The 19,428-nt window shown below is 36.0% G+C and overlaps 1 protein-coding gene across 1 annotated transcript; it reads left to right on the top strand.

Annotated features, from left to right (window-relative positions):
* The first annotated feature begins 749 nt into the window (after positions 1 to 749).
* LOC142355289 (amyloid-beta A4 protein-like) lies at positions 750 to 18,864 on the top strand. Its single transcript, XM_075407496.1, has 7 exons — positions 750 to 917; positions 982 to 1,131; positions 2,609 to 2,729; positions 8,614 to 8,793; positions 10,221 to 10,289; positions 11,340 to 11,579; positions 18,491 to 18,864. Exons 1-7 carry the CDS (start codon positions 867 to 869, stop codon positions 18,847 to 18,849), a joined length of 1,170 nt encoding a protein of 389 aa, XP_075263611.1. The 5' UTR covers positions 750 to 866; the 3' UTR covers positions 18,850 to 18,864.
* Positions 18,865 to 19,428: the final 564 nt, after the last annotated feature.

The raw sequence follows: 19,428 nt of genomic DNA on the forward strand, positions 1-19,428 counted from the left end.
ATAAAAACGTGCTTGAATCGTTCGTTTTCATTTAAGCTCTTCGCTTTCTTTAGAAGGTCCCATTTCATTTTTTCTGTCTCGCACTTTATTCAAAGCAGCTGTTTGCCTTCTTTATTTTGTTTGCCAATTCTTTGACATTCAAATTTCATGTTTACTTTCAGTGATTCTGCAAATTCGGAAATAAGACTATTGTCAGATGCTTGTGTTCTAGCTGTCAGGCTTTGTCCCGAGAAGAACCAGGTTCTTTGAGCGCTTTTTCTGTTCAAACTGTTCTTGATTTACGCCACTGACAACTTCGGCGAAGCTCAGCTTCGATGGGACTGCCTTAGATCTGGACTGCTTTGTCTCTTTCATCTTATCTAGTGACTGGGTTACTTCTAGTTTTTCTGAAGCCTTCTCGTAGCTTTCTATTTGCTTCTTCAGCGTCTTAATTTCTTTGGCTGCACAGAAACCGCAAGTGAAATCTAATAATTCCGTTTGTGCTTTCATTTCTAGAGTGTACACGCGGATATCAGTCCACATTCCGCAGTCATTTTGAAATTCTATGGTTACTTGATAGCCTTTATTCGCCGGTATTTGGGCCTAGGGAACTGATTATTTCGATTGCTGAGTTGAACCGAAAACCCATTTTTGCTTTTTATTTTTGCAGTGACTCTCTTTTCATTCTCCTTACACTTTATGAATAATTCGTAAAAACTTTTAAACTCAATGCATGTTACCTTTCTTTAACAGCCAGCGATCAAAGTTTACATCGATAGTTGCTCTTTATTTATTTGCAAATGGAGATTGAAAATCGCATTTCTGCTCTTTAGAGTCAAAATGAGAAAATTACCAAAACAAATAATCAGATTAATTCATTAATAATTATGTTTTATTTGAGCCTCCTCTTTCTGAATGCTCTTGCATTAGCGTCAAAGGTAAGGTTTTCATGATTAAAAATTGCTATGTTTCAACATAAACAATATGATAGTTCAATTTTAGGTCCCACTTCGTCCAAAAATTGCCTTGAAATGCGGAGAACCTGTATTCTTTAAAAATGAGCAGGATCAATGGACAAGAGCTGACGAAAAGTTTAATATCTGTGGAAGTGAAGAAGAAGTGACAAATGAAGTTTTTAAAATATGCAAAACAGTAAGTATTGGAATTTAGAAGAATATAGGAACAAAAACATGGGAAAACTGACCAAATTTTGTATTAAAGAAAAGTTGAGAATTTTTGTGAGGTGATTTGAGGTGATGGGTTCGTACTTAAGTCAGAGTTTGAGAAGAAACATAAATTATTATCAAAAGAAAGTGGTCGCAAGTGTGTGTTTGTTCAACTTAAGTTGAATTTTGCATGTTTAAAAGGAAAGAAAAAAGCTTTTCTTTTAGTGAAACCCCTCACTCCTCAGCTTATTGGGTGCATATTATTTGCAATGCCCTCAAATGCACGTCCTTTATTTAATACTTTATGATTATTCACGTTACACCGTAGCACATTCTGAAACGGCGAGCATGACGTAACGGGTGGTGTAGTTTGGTCGGGCTTAAATGTTAAGTACGGAATACTAGCATAGGGAGAGATCTCTGCATCAATCAACATTTCCAGAAGTTGGCTAAAATTTTGTATTGCAGCAACCATAATATGTTATATAAGCCCAACGGAATCGCAAACTGATGAGGCCTGTGATGTAACAGTTACATGCTATGTCAAGGATCTGGTGATATTTTATAGCCCCCCCCCCCCCTGGAACCCTACTTCTCAGTAATAATTGGTGCACCCTAGTGCTGAAATCTTTACTTGGTTTTTCTGTTGAGTGCTAGCTGACTCTTGCCGTTACTTATTTTGGATCTATTTTCTTTTACGCCCCCAGGCGCATGTGCTATTTTTAAATTGTTGCGTGCTATATAAAAACAAATAATCTGTAACTGGGGGCGTAAAAACACTGGGGGCCAAAACAGAATATATCCTTGTTTTAAGTTCCTTAGTTTTTACTGTATATTCAAATACAAAATAAGTTTTCATGGATGGAAACAGTTGTATTTAACTAGAACAGCTTAATGCTGTTGAAAGCGCAAAGCCGCAGTTATTGGACTTAATTCTAGCCGCCATTAGTGTAATATTCGGATTATTGAGGCTGAATGAGAGAGAGAGAGACCTGTTTTTAATTATCGAAATTTTCCTCAAAAACCATGATCAGGTTGAGCTCCTTTTTAAAGTGGGGAGCTCATTTAACTTTGCATGGAACAAATAATTCAAAGACGATTTCGTTCTTATTGTATCCCTCAGTTTATTAAACATGAAATGTAAAAGATGGCAGTGGATGCTATAATGAGGTGTAGATCAAAAGGCATTTTTATCAGATCATGAGTCCTGTTTGTATATCCCTAGCAAAAAGTTGGTTTCAAACCGCCAACTAAAACCGTACTTCCAAAAGAAAATGTCGAAGTATCTTCAATAATTTTTACTGAAACACTCAAAAGTAATCGACAAGTTTGCCTCTTCAATGCAAATCAATGCTTTGGAAATAATATTTTTTGCATGTTATCATCTGTTAGTAAATTATTTGCAAAATATTTATGATAGTAATTGCAATGTCAAACGCATTAACCAAACGGATATTTTTCAGTTATACCCCTCAATAGATACTGAAACAATCAGTGAGGCAACGGCCAAAGAATTTGTACCCGAGTTTTGTGACATCTCCAGCGATTCAACAACATGTTTTGGCAGCCAATATTTCTGTCACAGTAAGTGCTTATAGTAATTGGGCGCAGACCCCTCCCCGCCCCTGGTATAACTTGACTATATTTTTAATGGATATTTGGCACCTTTATAATGGTGTACATAGATTGCATTGACTTGTAGTGCCTCTTATTAGGTATAAAAATCATAATTAATGCAAACGCAGTTTTTAGTTTGCTCATACAAACTAATTTAAAAAATGTTTACGAACAAAAGGGCGCAGTTCCGGCTGTGCTATTGATACATGTCACACAATGGATGTAGACTTGTGACTTCATTTTTAATAGCCACAAAGTGATTGCTGAGGCTATTATTGTCCTTCTCTTGGCTTTGTACAATACAAAGAACTTGAATTGTATTGGTGCGCTTTCTTTTTTGAGATCTGTTCACACTTTTTTCAACCTTTTCTCGTAATTGAGAAGGCAAATTGGAGTTGTGATTTTAATCACGCCGGAGTAATAAGAGGAAAGAAAAATGAGTAGTTTTAGGGCGTGAAGTTTAAAGCAAAGTAAAGAACTCGTTTTCAAGTAAAGTGAGAAATTGGCATATAATAAGGTTTCTGGTTTTTGAGAGCGAATTTTCGCGTACGGCAATTTGACTTCTGTTTGATTGCTCTCAAACGAAGTTTGTAGCAATTATATTAGTCCTGCTGATCTTTTTTTATGCGATTTTTCGCTTGACCGATTTTTTGTCTGATCAGTTTGACTCTTCGTCCTTAAAACGGGATAAACAGGTAGCGCCCAGCGGGCATTAAGTTTCATTAGAGGCCCTTAGCCTTGTTTAGTTGTTCTTTAGGGCTACCGGGAAGGCCATAGTTTAAAGTTAAGAGGTCTTTTTAGGAGTTTTTGAGCCCAAAATTTTGCAATATTTCGTGTTTTTTTCGTCATCTTTAATAGCCGCGTCGGCAATTCCAGGCGGCTATTATAGCGCTTCTATTTTTTTTACTTCGTCTAACAGATTTTTGTTTCGTCTGATCCTGACTTTATGGAATTGACTTTCTCAATGACTTCTACTACTTTGCAGTTAAAATTTGTGTTCGTGACGTCATTTCTGCTTTTAGGTCTTATGCGTGACTTACATCACTCCAAAAATGACTTCTGAACTCACTTATGGAACTTTTAGTTTTATGAACATTTACTTATTAAAGGCCAATAGTGTGTATCTAAGTAGTGCCAAACTTATATGCCCTAATTCCTGAGAAATAGAGTCTTGAGTTTTAATATCGAATATTAATTAAAAAGCTCCATTAGGGCTTTTTTCTTGCAGAACAAATGTGTCTCATAAAAATGACGGTCCGAATCTAACCCAAAAAGTCTAGTGATCTATTAAAAAGCTGGCGATCGATCTGTCAATCCTATTTCTTTAGTTGTTTCAATTCATGGTAGGCCACAAGCGTCTATCGAGGCTATTTTCAGGCAATGCGCCGGCTATGTTTTGATTTTGTTGGAGCAGTTTAAATTGAGGCTGGTTAAAGATGATAAAGGTCCTTTACAAGACATAACTACTTTCGATGATCTTTTGTAAGAATGATCTTTCTTGTTTGTTTCGGTAATCGGAAACATTCTTTCTATGATCCTTCTTGTTTGTTTCTATAATCCCAACAAAAACACGCAATTTTACACTAATTTTCATATTTTTTTCAAGCTTTTTGAATAATTTGTCATTTTTTAGATTTCTCCAGCCTCAAAAGCCAAGGAGCCTCCTCTAGGTTTTGATAATAGACTACTCTATAGTTTATAGATGTAAAATCACAAATTTGAGATTTTTTACTTTTTTTTGAAATTTTTTGTCTTTTATTGACTCTATTTAGGTTTTCTCAGACTCAGGGGTCAGGGGAAACCGCCTTAAGGGTTTGATAATAATTTTCTGAAAAATTTTTGTTGGGCTTGGAATTGTTTTCACTTTTGAATATCACAAATTTTAGCAGTTTTTGATAAAACTTGCAATTTTTATATTTTTTTGAAAAATTTAGTCTCATTTTTAAGATTTCTTCAGCCTCAAGAGCAAAATAACCTCTATGGTTTGATAATAGGTAACTGTATAGTTTCTAAATGCAATGGATTGTTTTTCATAATTTTAACATCAAGTTTTTTTTTGCATTTTTTTGACAGAACTTTTAATTATTTTCAATTTTTTGACATTTATTAATAATAGACATATATATTGATAATAGACAACTGTATAGTTTCTGAAGATTTAAAGTCACAAACTTAAGCATTTTTTAACATTTTTTTTTAAATTTATTGTTATTTATTGACCCTATTTAGGTTTTCTCAGCTTCAGGGGTCAAAGGGTTTGATAGTAGATTACTGAAAAATTTTTTTATTGGGCCATGGAATAGTTTTCAACTTTTAATTATCATAAATTTTAGCAGTTTTTTATAACTGTATAGTTTCTTAATGTAATGGAACGTTTTTCAATATTTTAATATAGCAAATTTAAGCAATTTCAAAAAAAATTGCAATTTTTATGTTTTTTGAAATTGTCATTTTCGGTTTGTCCAGCCTCAAGTGCCAAGGAACCTCCTCTAGGGTTTGATAATAGGGTAACGCATATTTTCTACATATAATAGAATGTTTTTTAATGGTTTTTGTTTCTCCAATTTAAGCAATTTTTTAAAAAGTATGTGCATTTTTTTTAAAGTTTTTTCATATTTTTTAATTTTTTTTGATATTTTTTTGGCTCCAGGGGTCCAGGTACCTCCTCCGAGATTTGAAAATAAGATTTGATAATACTAACGAAGCCAACTGATTGCTGGTCGTTTGAGAGCAAGCCGCCCGACGTTAGTCGGTTATGTTTTCTCCTTTTTTCCCGTTTTCTGCACAAAAAATTTTAAAATGTGATATGAGTGTTCTACGTATGCCTTGTCGAAGTTGTTTTTATCCCTCAAAAGGCACCTTCTGGTTTTTATGACTAGGACGCTATTTCTAGCCGTGAATGGACGCTATTTCTTGTCGTGAATTATAATTTTATTTTCTGCCTGTTCTTTGAGTTCTTTTTGTTGTTTTATTACTTCGTCTCTTTAATGATAGATCTCAATGGCGTGTTCAACATTTTGCGTGAAATCTTTTTGACTTCTCTAGGCTAGTTTCACCCTTCTATCTTTCTTACATGCTCCTAACATGCTTAGTGTTTTTAGACAGCAGTTGCTCAGCGAAGCAATTCAAAAAGAACAGAGTCAGTATCAAAAACCGGAATCAGAAATAGAAAGGGGGAAATCCATAAAGCCCAATTTTAGATGCGCGTTACGGTAACTTGGTTCCTGTTTACCAACTCTAATGCTTATTGGTATTGGTGCTAGCACCTGTATCGTCTTAGTCCGAAACAGGACTATGTTCAGCTCCAAAATAACATCAAAATAGTTAGCAATTTACAATTAATTGTGTAGGAAAAATCTTTTGTTTTATTAGCTTTTTCTCTTCTTCTTTCAATCCCAGTGGATCCCAGGGAATCAACGGCGTCTATCTTCCGGCAGTCTTCCGGGTATGATTATATTAGTGTGCCGATTTGAATTTTAATAGAACTGCGATCTAATTTCTCGAAATTGCCTTAATATGCAGTTCGGATCTCGAATGATTCCTATTTGAATCTGTCTCATCCCGTATTTTCATATCTAACATTTTCAAGACTTTGAGGCAAATTGTTCTCAAGAGTATCAATATCCGTTTCTAAAATCCTTTTTATAGTTCTGTGGAGTCGCTGTTGTCATTACTGACAGCTCTAATTTGCTCTCTAATGAAGCATGATTAATGGCTAATAGTTGAAATTTAAGGGTTTTAGTTTGTTACTATCATTTTTTTGGCTCTGACATTTGTTGTTACTTTTTTTACGTGGTCCTTGATTTATCATTTAAGTGATATGTGCTTTATATTGATGGACGATGCGATAGGTGTGTATGTTTCAATAGTTTTGATGCCACTTAATTTCAATGACTTTAGTAAAAAAAAAAACAGAATTTGTTTTTGCCTAATGGCGTTTCTACAAAGTTAGTTTTTGCTATCTGATTTTCATCTTGTTTATTTTTTGAGGCTAACGTTATTTGACCTAATTAATAACTTTGATAGCTGAGAGAGAGTAATTTTTGTGTTTATGGACCTCTTGTTAAATAACTTGTTTAGCACCAAGGTCTGTTCTAAAGAGTATGATAGCGTTGTCTTCAGTTTGTTCAGTTCTTTGAATTGTAATTCAGGACTTGTCCTTCGATGTTTTTTTCGTCAAAATTTTTGTTACGACCATATAACGTCACAATCACTTCAAATCTGTTTTTTCCCATTTGTTCATGCAATTTCGACTGACTTGCATGCGTGACGTCTTTTCTCACTGGTATTGGAAGCAGTTTTTTTAAATTTGCGTGATTAAGTTGTTGCTCTCTCGTGATTTACCTCGCTCTCAAAATGACTTCCTCACTCTCAAATCGAGTTTTCTTTTTTTTTGTAACCGCAAAGCGATAACTGAGGCTATTATTGGCCTTCTCTTCTTTCGTTTTTTACAATTTAAACATTTGGAATTGTATTGGGGCGCTGTCTTTTTTTTAAAGATCTGTTCACACATTTTCATGATTTTTGAAGTCAAATTGGAGTAGTGATTTTGGTCACGCCGAAACAGGAAGAAGAGCGAAAAAGCGAGTGGTTTTGCGGCGTGAAATTTTTTCGCTCTAAATTTAAAGTGGAGTGAGAAAACGGTGTTTGAACAAAAATTCGCTTTTTTGTTCACATGCGGCAATTTCACTTTGATTTTCAATTTTTTGGATAGGATTTTTTTTAAATGGTTTTCCCAATCCATTCATTGTCCGTTCTAGGTCTAGTTTTCTGTTTAGTCAATGAAAATTCTTTGAATTGTACGTCAGGACTTGTCCTGCTATGTTTTTTTATTTCGTTGTCAGGATTTGTGTTACAACCATATGTCGTCACAATCACCTCAAATCTGCTTTGTGTTCATTCGTTTATGAAATTTCAACTGAATTGCGTTCGTGACGTCATTTTTCACTCCTAGTGGAACGAGTTCATTTCATTCGCGTGATAAGGCTTGTGGTCACGTGATTTGCCTCTCTCAAAAATGACTTCCTAACTATCAAATCGGTTTTTCTTTTTATTCAAACAGATGAGATCAAGTGAGTACTTGTCACCCTAATTGAAGGGTATATGAGGGCATCTAATAGAAGCAGCATTAAGTCAAACAGATTCTTATTCAAATTATATCATCTCAGCAATTAATCAAAAGAAATTTTTTGTAATTTTTTAACGATCTTTTTGATCGGTGAGCAAGAAGCTATCGCGGCTATTTCTGGCAATCTTCCAGCTTAAAGTTATTTCAACAAAACGGTGACCTAGTTTTCTTACAGGTATTTAAGAAGTACAGAAATAAATAATATAAATAGAAAATACGGAGGTTTTACCTTTTCATGAAGGGAATAGAACGATTAAATGCGGCGTTAATCACGCTCCGGTTATTTTAAGAAGTAAACCTCAGAAGAAAGCATAACCACTTGTTTTCTAAACAATTTAGTAACTTTTTTGCTCCTAGAAACTTTTTTCCTTGTTCAACCAAATGTTTATTCCCAGTTCCCTGCTTGAAAAAACTTATGCGAGTCTTAGGACTGTTTACGCTTTTTCTGGCCTGAAACATTGTATACTTGCGTTTTCTAGCGTTTTTTGCGTTATTTTTGATACACGTCAAAAATATCTGTAAATTAAATGGGCGACATCTAGGCGCTACTAAAAGCGCCTAGATGTCGCCCTTTTTATTACCATATGCTACCCTTTTTATTACCATATACTACCCTAAAAGCCCTTCTAAATTGTTGCCTTGTCCCCAGTCGTTCGAGAGCAATTCGTCGGACGTTACTCGGTTTATGTTTTACTTTTGAAATCAGGTGTTGATTGGTTTTAGAGAGAAACTTTGCTGCCCGTTCCCTGTTAGTGCCTCAAAATTGCAGCTTCAGTCACAAAGTGTCAGACAAATGTAGTAGCGAGTCAGAGCTGCGAGTGTTGGCACAGCAGGAATGTGGTCTAAGAATGCAGCCTGCAGTCCTCCTCCACGACTACGGTGTTCTGCCTCCCGCATGCCCTAGTAAGTTTCAGTGTGGCTTAATAACACCTGGAAACGCCTGCGATAGTCTTTGTCATCTGGATAATTATGGCATTAGAATAAACACTGGTGAAGGGAAACGTTAGATGGGATAAAATATTAGATTAATCGGGTAGCGTCGCAACGATAGTGACTGCTATTGTTAATTTTATCGAGATTTTTTTTATTTCAATGATATTTAAATAATGTTTTTTTTTCACTTTTTATAACTCGAAAAAGGCGTATTGGTGGAGAGTCTTTTCTATAGGACTGCTGTTTTAGGGCTTATCGAAGCTTAATGGTTTCTCTGATTTTTCGCTCCCATTTAACTCGTTAAGATTCGTTTTTTATTGGAAAACAATATTTTATTCGAGCTACTTTAAAAATTACCGCTCTTACAATTCGCGAAAACTTCGATTTTGGGGGGGGTGCAAATTTAACGGCTATATAAGGCTGGGGGGGGGGGGGGCGCTAGCAGAACAGTAAGGGCCAAATAGCACAGTCGGTAGTGGATATGGTAATGAAGCAGGAGGTGAATGGTTCGAATCCCGGTGGGGTCAAGTGTTTTTGCACCCGCCTGTCGTTCGAGAGCAATTCTTACGACATTAGTCGGTTTATGTTTATAAAAAGTGAGCTAAAGACTCATTTTTGTTTACCAAATTACGACAAATGCCCAAGCGTTTTCTGGACGCCTCCCCCTTCCAAAAAAGTTATGAGCGAAGTTCATAGCAATTATTGTAAATGCGTGTGTCTTTTTTATGCAAATTTTTCGCTTGACAATTTTGCGCTTTTCTAGAACATTCTTTGACTTCTCAAGTGACTTTTTGATCTCCATTGTTCTCTCCGAAGTAAAGCTTATTGCTAGTATATAATCGGTTGCAGTTTGGGAAAATAAGTGACTCATAGCGCAGTGGTTTATTAGTTATTTGATATAACCATTTGATTTATTAATTGCTCTCAAACGAAGTTTGTAGCAATTATATTAGTCCTGTCGGTCTTTTTTTAATGCGATTTTTCGCTTGACCAATTTTTCGTCTGACGCTTTTGACTTTTCGTCCTCAAAAACGGGATAAACAGGTAGCGCCCAGCGGGCATTATGTGCTCTTAGAGCCTTTCAGGTCTGTTTCAGCTCAAACTGTCTTGGAGACTTATACTTATGGTGTGAGGGGCGGTTCTTAGAGGTTGACACCCCCCCTTTGTTGACCCCCCCACCCCCACTATTGGCTCCACCCCCCCCCCCCCCACCGCGCTTTTGCCCCCCCCCCACCCAGTGCTGCCCCCATCAGCCCCCGGTGCACCCCCCCCCCCGTGGCTAGCTACTGACCAAGCCAACCGCTCGCCGGTCGTTTGAGAGCAATTCGCCCGACGTTAGTCGGTTATGTTTAGTTATTTATATGCACAGTTAGTTTATCTCAATGTTTGTGTTTCAGACTCGATTGACAAGTTCACAGGAGTCGAGTTTGTCTGCTGTCCTGCAAATGATGCTATCAGAATAAAAGGTCAGTCCCAATTCTGACAAAATTACCACTTCATTTTTTGAAGACTAAGGATTACTTTTTTGTTAAAACTCACGTGTACATTTTAAAATGCCGGAATTCTTGCAGAGCCAGAAATTCCTATATACATAGCCAGAAGCTCGATGTCTGTAGACTTTCGTCATTCTAAAACGTGCACGTTTCGTGTTTTAAGTCATGGTTAAGTGACTCTGCTTGAAGTAATTCAGAACTTCTGGCGTTTATCGAGAACCGCGAAGCAGTTCTCGATAACCGAGAACTCTGCAGTTCTCGTTTATCGAGAACTGCAGAGTCACTTAACCATGCTTTAAACACAAAACGCGCACGTTTTAAAATGACGAAAGTCAACGGAATTCAACTTCTGGCTAAGTAGCGACTTCTGGCACTGCAGACTTTCGGCATTTTAAAATGTGCACGTGAGTGTTTTAAGCATGGTTACACATGACTCTGCAGAAGTCGCTCCGAAATTTTCACTTAAAATCTCGAACCAGTGCGTGTTTCTCGATAGACACAAGAATTTCTCAGTGAATTCAACCAGAGTCACGTAACCTATTCTGAATAACACAGGGTAAATGATTTTCGGAAGTTCTGCATGATATCAATATGATCTCAGGTTTTTGGATTGAACAAAGTGGAATGCGCTAATCAAAGAGCATAAACTACATATACTTTTTGCATAACTTTTAGTCTCTAGAACGTTCAAGTATAGGTCACGTGACTCTGCTTAAATTCACTACTGAGAACTTCTGGCGTTTATTGACAACGGCGTACCGGTTCGAGGTGTTAAGCCAGAATTTCGAAGTGACGTTGCAGAGTCACGTGACTTTGCTTAAAACACGCAACGTATAATTTTTCCGAATCTTTCCCCTTTGTGCCCCCCCACCCCCCAAAAAAAGCTTTGCGATTGCATATTATATGCACCCCCGACGCACGTGCCATATTTTACAATGATTTACTATGTAATGTACGTGCTCTGTAACTGAGGGGTGCACAAACGTGAAGAATCCCAATTTTGACTGAGATTGTCAATTTCAGAGAACGAGCAGCGTCTCTCGGAGTATGAACAAACCCGGGCAACTCAGTGTCGTCTACAGCCCGAGAGTGGTCCGTGTTTTGCCTCCATGCCCTCGTGGTACTTCGACGCAGCCGTGGGTGCATGTTTTATGTTCAACTTTGGGGGTTGTGAGGGTAATCAGAACAGATTTGGAACCAAACAACAATGTATGGATTCATGCGGACAATTCGCTGTGAATAAACCTCAGTTGCAGCCTCTGGGTAAGTTTTATTTTTATCGCCTCAGACGCAATAGTTGAGCGGAGCTTATACTCATCCTGCTTTAGATTTTCATCATTATAGCTATTAAGATGTACGCTGTGCGCAGCTATATTGCGCTACTCCTGTTTTTTTTTGTTTCGTCATTTGAAGCTCATTGTTCGTTTTACACACCGCAAACCTCAAAAGTGCAATTTTGGTCATCATTTAGAACAGCCGAGCGTCAAATTTTTTATGTGCGTTACCTCGTTTGTTGGACTCATTAGCTCTAGAGTACATAGGTATATAAAGGTGACTTAGGCATTAATTTATTGTAATTGACTTAACTCACTCTCTAAATGACTCTTAACACCATTTTGAAGGTCATTGGAGACTGCTTTTAAAACCTCTCAAGGCTAATAGAAGTATCATATTCAAAGAATAAAGGCTTTTAATGATGAAATATGGGTGGGTGGCATCGGCCGCTTCACCTCAGATGTTTCTATTGATAGCAAGTTCTCCCAGTCTTTCGCAGCACTTTCTGAACCAGTCGGTAGCAATTTTGGTTTGTATTTTTGTGTGTCAGACAACTCCTTCTCAAAGTTGACTGGCGTATTTGCTTCGATTCAGTTTCTTATTCGGTTTTTCAACAGATTTTTTATATCATTTTATTGTTTACGACTGGATTCATCAACTGTATTTATAATTGCTCTCGCACGATGTTTGCGGCAATTCCATAAGTCCTGCTGGTCTCTTCGTGCAATTTTTGGTACTACGGCTTTTCGTCTGACAGTTTTTTTGTCTGGCCCTTTGAATTTTTGTCCTCAAAAACAGGCTTATTTGATAAAAACTCGGAGGGCATTAGTAAGCAGTTATGATCTTACGCTTTACTTGTCTTTAAGTATGCGATTCATGTAAACTGTTTACGAGAATTAAATTCGTGTGAACGGCTTTTCTTTAGAATTTGGCCCTCTCATTGGCGTGAGTTATGTTATCTGTGAATAAATCTGAAAATAACTTTTCTCAGTGGCAAACTGATAAACTGATTCTAATTATTTCATTTGATGAGCTAGTCTCAATCTAATTAAATGTACTAACGTATTTTTGGGTCAGGTTCTGAAGACAAGATTTTTGTTTAAATCTAATTGAAACAGCTGGTTTTTGTTTAATTTCTCTCAAACTAAGTTTGAAGCATTTATTAATTGATCTCAGACGAAGTTTGTTTATTGGTAATTATATAAGTCCTGTGTCTTTCTTATGTGATTTTAAATTCTCTCTCTAATTATACTTTTCGCCGAATTTGTTTCTGAGACATAAATTTACAGCGTTTAGGGTGGCTTAACCCAACTGTTAAAACCCACCAGCCGCGCTCAGCCCTCGCCCCTTCAGTTATGGAAAAGCTAGCTTTCCTAAACCGTAGCTAGCAGCTGACGAGGCAAACCGCTCGCCAGTCGTTTGAGTGCAATTTGTCCGACGTTGGTCGGTTATGTTAGTATCAGAGGTCTTATTTTCAATGGTATATTGAGACTACTAGATATATATGGAGACTACATTGGTATATAGATACAACTTCTCGATTTTGGTAGAATCTTTTTAATTGCTCTTGAACGCAGTTCATAGCAATTATTGTAAACGTTTGTGTCTTTTTTTCTGCAAATTTTTTGCTTTACAATTTTGCGCTTTTCTTTTAGAACATTCTTTGACTTCTCAAGTGACTTTTTCACGCTTTCGTTCATTATTTATGAGTGATCGCTAGTTATACGAAGATGCTAATATAAAATCGGTTGCAGCAAAGCAAAACTAAGTGACGCGTAGCGCAGAGGTTAGTGCGGGTGGCCAAGGATCAAGAGGTCAGGTGTTCGAATCCTGGTGGGGGAAAAGTTTTTTTGCACCCATAAAGAAAAATTAATCTAGACTTAAGACCATGAATTAAATTGCCTCGCCTATCGTTCAAGAGCAATTCTTCCGACATTTGTGGGTTTATGTTTTCTCTCATTCAGTTTTAAACAGCTGAATTCAATTGACGGCATTTTACTTCTGAAAGACAAATGATATGCCTGGCGTTTGAGAACAATTCGTCCGACGTTATTCGCTTTTTTTTCCACTTTGACGATCGAAATAAAAAAATGATCACCATTAAGATCAAAATAAAAAGTAAGTTCATGTTTTCTTCCAAATCTAAAAAATACCAAAACAAACACCTGTATTCAAATTTCTGAAAAAAATATTGTTTTTGTTCCCACATTTTTTATGAGCGACACTAAAATGGAAAATAAGTCATATTCTGTGTTTCGGTATTTTACTAAAGATTAAACAACTTATGCTCTGTGCTTACTTTTTAAAATTTAAATCCTAGCAGAATTTTGTTGGGTAACTACTTCTGAAAATCTTATTTTGCTAGAATTCTCTGAAAGTGCCGGAATATAAAATTTTTCGAAGACGAATTAAGGTTTTCGATCAAAAAATGCATCTTGAAATGCATTTCATTACGAATTCCATTACGATGCAATGGCTGTAACTAACTGGTGGATGAATTCTAAACTTTGCAAAGGCTTCAGAAAACACTGTCAAGTGTCCATCCAGGCTTTTGGCATGCGACCTTGGTTTTTTCATGGTTGGTTTTGCGGATCGAAATAGCTGATACCGGCATGATGTTTGCTTCTCGATTTTGGTATTTCTTGATGTTTTTTACTCCCCATTGAGTGCTTAAACGCGTGCTTGGCTAATTTTGCATTTATTTATTTTTCAGAATAGCGTATAAATTTGGTTTTGTTTGCTCTCCAATGAAGATTGTATCGATTATTGCAAGTACGTGCCTTTTAATGTAAGTCTTGCATGACTGATTTGACTGACCTTGTTCCCTTGTCATCTTAAATTTTGCGTGATCTAAATTTCTCTCTGATTCGCATTTTTATGCAGTTGAACTGAATTGGCTTCAGTTTACTACTAGAAGTAAATCATGAAAATTTTACCAAAATTGGTTTTATTTTTAAATTTTTAACTCATTGTTGTGGTCTACAATAAGCTAATATTATATGAAGCTAGTCGGTTATGTTTGTTTTCATAAAAGCATTTTTTCAATAATTGAATTTCTGTAGTTTTCATTGTAGGTATTTTGTTTTTGTTGATTAAGAATGTTTTTATGTAAGGCGTACAAAGATATCTTTTTGGTGCGAGTCTGTTGTTTTTGACCTTGCTAGCCTAAATTCTGCTGTCATGATTATTTAAGCATTTTATAAACAATACTTGCAGTATCATTTGAAGCTGTCTAGGTTTTTGAATATTTTGCAGAAATTAAAATAATTGCTTTTCGTTGCAAAAAGAAGTACATTAACTTTCCCCTCTTTCAGTTATGTTCATTAGGGGTTTTTAATGTAGCTAGAATCTGTAAAAACGAGATAGCCACCCCACGTGGTTATAATTTACAAGCCTTAAGGAACTGATTTGAAACGCAGACGAATACGGCTGATATTGGATAGCTCTTAAGAGTATCTGTGTTAGTATGAGGCTACAGCTAAAATGTAGGCTGTAAAATGGCCGCACCGTCCCCTAAATGTTTACAGATAAGTCTTTCCTACCGTCTTAACAATGCGGGGAGTACAGAAATAAACTACGGTCCAAATATTTACAAACTTTTACCAAATATTGAGCGTCGCGTTTAAAAGTTTGTTTCTAAACTGCAGGCTATGAGAAATAAATGTTAATTTGCCCAGACTAGCCGTTAGGTTGGAGCATGTTTTGAATTTTGCGACGGCTCTCTTGAATTTAGAGTCAAGTGGAAATGGTTTCCTGGAATTTAGTCAATCAATTTAACGCCCAAGGTGTAGGTAGGAAATAGTGTCACCCTGAAAGAAGTGTAAAGCTGAAGTTATTTCAATTGTAAACAACTCGAGGCTTATTTTTGTCTTGGCATTTAACTTTGAACTAGGTGGGCTTATTTGCCCAATTAGAAACAAAATTTCAGATTTTGTTCATAACGCATGAGTTGTTTAAGAATTTTACCTGAAGATAAATTGGTCGAAAGTTTCACAATTCAAGTTGCATAAAATCTATTAACATGCAGCTTGATTTAAAGGTCTTTGAAGCGTGTAAGCAACGTCAAAAAGCATTATAGGTGTCTAGTATGTGAGTTATCATCGTCATGGCTTTAATGTGAACAGTAATTTTTGAACTTGAACAGGTATTAGACGTTTTAGGACATAGGAACGCAATAATGAGACAGTAGATTGAAAACTTTTTTAAGTTGAATCGGTCTATCAGACTTAAGAACTTTCAAACGCGTGTAGCATCTTTGGTCGCGATAATTTGTTCGGTTTCGATAAATTCACATCAAGTCCCACAGACCGGTGATGCCTAGTTATATACGTTATTAGACCAACCGAAAAGCATACAAAGTATTTTTTTGATAGCCGCGTCCTCATTTCCAGGCGGCTATTATAGCGCTACTAATTTTTTTTTTACAATTCAAAGAATTTGAATTGTATTGGTGAGCTGTTTTTTTTTTGTGTGTGTTCACACATGTGTTCACACATTTTTCAATGACTTTGATCTTTCAAAACGGGATAAACAGGTAAAGCCCAGCGGGCATTAAGTTTCATTAGAGGCCAAATGTGGGCTTTAGTAGTCCTCCAGGTGCTTATAGTGGTGCAGCTGCTGGGATGGCATTAATGTTGGGTTAAAAAGTCATTTTTAGGAGTTTTTGGGCTCAAAATGTTGCAATTTTTCATGTTTTTTGTGATTTTTTGCAGGTTTTTTAAAAATTTTTGTCATTTTTTGAGATTTTTTAGCCATAGGTGTCAAGAAACCTCCTCTAGGGTTTGATAAAGGGTTTGATGTTAGATTACTGCATAGTTTCTAGTGGTAATGGAATGGTTTTCAACTTTTTCCCATCATGAATTTTAGCATTTTTTTTTTACAAAACTTGCAATTTTTTTCATACTTTTTGACATTTATTGTCATTATTCAAGTTGTTTGAGTCCCAGGGGTCAGAAAAACTTACTAAGTGTTGGATAATAAGTTACTGAAAAATTTTGAGTTGCCATGGAATAGGTTTGAACTTTTGAATATACCAAATTTTTTCCAAACCAAATCAGGTTTTTGAAATTTTTTGTAAATTTTTCAGTTTTTCCAGCTTCTGGGACCAAGCAATCTCATTTGAGGTTTGTTAATAGGGCACTGCATAGTTTCTAGTAACAATGGAATGGTTTTTAAACATTTTAATGTCTCGAAATTTTGCATTTTTTTGATAAAATCTGCAATTTTTTTAAGGCTTCCTAAAGTTTTTTGTCGTTTTTGATATTTGTCCACTCTCAAGTGCGAGAAAACATATTCCACGTTCTGATAAAAAGTTACAGCATTTTTAGTTTCAATTGATTTGTTTTCAACAATTTAACCTTCCGACTTTTAGAAGTTTTTTTGATTAAATTTGCAATTTTTTCACGTTTTTCAAAATATTTTTATTTTATTTATTTTTTTCTTGCCTCAGTAGCCAGGTAACGTCATCCAGGGTCTGATAGTATGTTATTAAATAGTTGCTGGGGGGCAATTGAATGGCGTTTGAGATTTTAATAGAACGATTTTCTATTTTTGAAGTTTGAAATTTTTTCTAAAAATTATTGCCTATCGATCTATGAGCCAATGAGTTTTTTAAACCTTGGAATTGGGTTACTGGATAGCCTTTAGAGACACAGAAATGATTCTGAAGATAATTTTATTACGATTTTTAGAAAAATTTCCTTATAATTACCAATCGATTTTTTTCTAATGTTTTTGTTAATTTTAGAGTTAATCGATCTTCAAGGGCCAATAAATTTGTTTCAGGTCTTGCAGATATAATACTGGACCAATTTCAGAAATAAAAATTTGGAACGTTTTTGAAATAGGTTTTTGGAACATAATTTTGAAGTTTTTGGAACATAAGTTTGGAACATAATTTTGAAATAGGTTTTTTTAATAGGAAAAAATTTTGCCTTAGGTTGAAAAGCTTCAAGAGTTTTAGCAAGGAGTATATTTTTGTTTAGTTTTGATTCTTTTAGTTTCTCAATTTTTTGAGATGATTTTGTTTGTGTTCTTGTGTTCTGGCTGGCATTGTTCAATTGATCTGCTGGTCAGGTAGAGTATGTCTGAGTTTTCATTCAATTCCTTGAATTGTATTTCAGGACTTGTCCTGCTATGTTTTTTTACTTCGTCTAACAGATTTTTGTTTCGTCTTACCCTGACTTCTTAGAATTGACTTTTTCAATGACGTACCTCACTCAAAAAATGACTTCTGAGCTCACTTATGGAACTTTAAATTTCATGAACATTTACTTGTTAAAGGTCAATAGTGTGCATCTAAGTAGTGCCAAACATATATGCCCTAATTCTTGATTATTAGAGTCTTGAGTTTTTTATTTCGAATGTTAATTTTGGGATCTTCTCCGTTTGTGCCCCCAGTACGTTATGCGCCCCCCAGTTACAGAGCACGTGCCATTACATAGTAAGTCATTATGTAAAAAATATTGCACGTGCATCTGAGGGGTGCAAATAATATGCGCCCACTAAGCTGAGAGGGCACAAAAGGAAAAGATCCTGATTTTTAAAAGCCCTATTAGGCTTTTCTCCCTATAGAGCTTATGTGTCTCATAAAAATGACAGTCCAAAGCTAACCCAAAAAGTCCAGTGGTCTATTAAAGGACTGGTTGTCGATATGTCTATCTAATTTCTTTAGTTGTTTCAATTCATGGAAGGCCTCAAGCGTCTATCGCGGCTATTTTCCGGCAATCTGCCGGCTATGTTCTTTTTCGAAAATTAAGATTTTATAATTTTAATAGTTTTATTTTGATTTTTAATAATTCTTGATAAAATTGGGTTTTGCCGATATGGCGGCCTGTTATCAGCTCTCGAAAATGGGCTCAAATACTAAGCGCGAGTTGTTAATACCTTGGCTGTTTTAGCTGATGATCAGAAACAAGATCCAGCTGAAGAGAACAAACACGAGGACTCTGTTGAGGAACCGGTCGATCTATCTTCTGGCTCTGGAAACATAATTGACGACGATCGTAACGAGGCGCCCGCTTCCAAGAAACCAGCCCTTCAGACCCAAACCAACAGCCTAAGTAATCAAGGACAGACCTCTGGACGAAGTGGAGAAGCGTATCTCGATCTACCGTATCTTCTGGGTGGTGAACCCAAAAACTGGTTCAGAGCCAAAATTGCCGACATTGAATTCTTGCACGATGACTACGTGCGTCCTCAAAATATCAACGAACATGAGGATTATACCAAGGTGAGTTATAAGGATTTAGGGTTATAGCTAACCTAGGGAAAAGTTTTACTTTCAATTTTCTACGCCTACAATAACTGTAACGTTGTTTAAAACTGAGAGAAGCTATATTACAGTACTCGTCGTTTTATAAGATCTAGAGATTTTGAATTGTATTCGTGCGCTGTTTTTTTCTGGTCAATTTACTTTTTTGACAATTTGTTGTCAATGAGAAGAAAAAATTGAGTAGGGTTTTTATTAAAAGCCGCCGTCAGCCTCTCAAACTGTTATTATTTAGACGCTCTCCTTTTTATAATTCAAAAAATTTGAATTGTATTGGTGCGCTGTCCTTTTTTTTAGATCTGTCACGCTTTTTTCGGCTTTTTCACGTCAGTGAGAAGTCAAATTAGAGTGGTGTTTTTGGTCACACTGAAATAGTAAAAGAGCCAAAAATCGTGTAGGTTTGAGGCGTGACTTTTTTCAAAGTACCTCTAAAGTGGAGTGAGAAATTGGTGTTTGAACAATTTTGCGGTTTTTGAGATGGATTGTTTTTTCAGGTGCGTCAATTTGACTTCTGTTTTCAAAGTTTCCTCCCCTTCAGTGCTTTTATGACGGTACATTTGTGTTCTA

This window comes from Convolutriloba macropyga, unplaced genomic scaffold (assembly GCF_964194025.1).
Source record: "Convolutriloba macropyga unplaced genomic scaffold, txConMacr16.3 SCAFFOLD_1295, whole genome shotgun sequence".
NCBI lineage: Eukaryota > Metazoa > Xenacoelomorpha > Acoela > Convolutidae > Convolutriloba > Convolutriloba macropyga.

Bases quoted from the DNA above. Each gene is read 5' to 3' on its own strand.
- LOC142355289 (XM_075407496.1), top strand. From the start codon at position 867: ATGTTTTATTTGAGCCTCCTCTTTCTGAATGCTCTTGCATTAGCGTCA. The intron at 918-981 runs GTAAGGTTTTCA...GTTCAATTTTAG, and splicing joins CTCTTGCATTAGCGTCAAAG to GTCCCACTTCGTCCAAAAAT. The intron at 2,730-8,613 runs GTAAGTGCTTAT...GATTGGTTTTAG, and splicing joins CAGCCAATATTTCTGTCACA to AGAGAAACTTTGCTGCCCGT.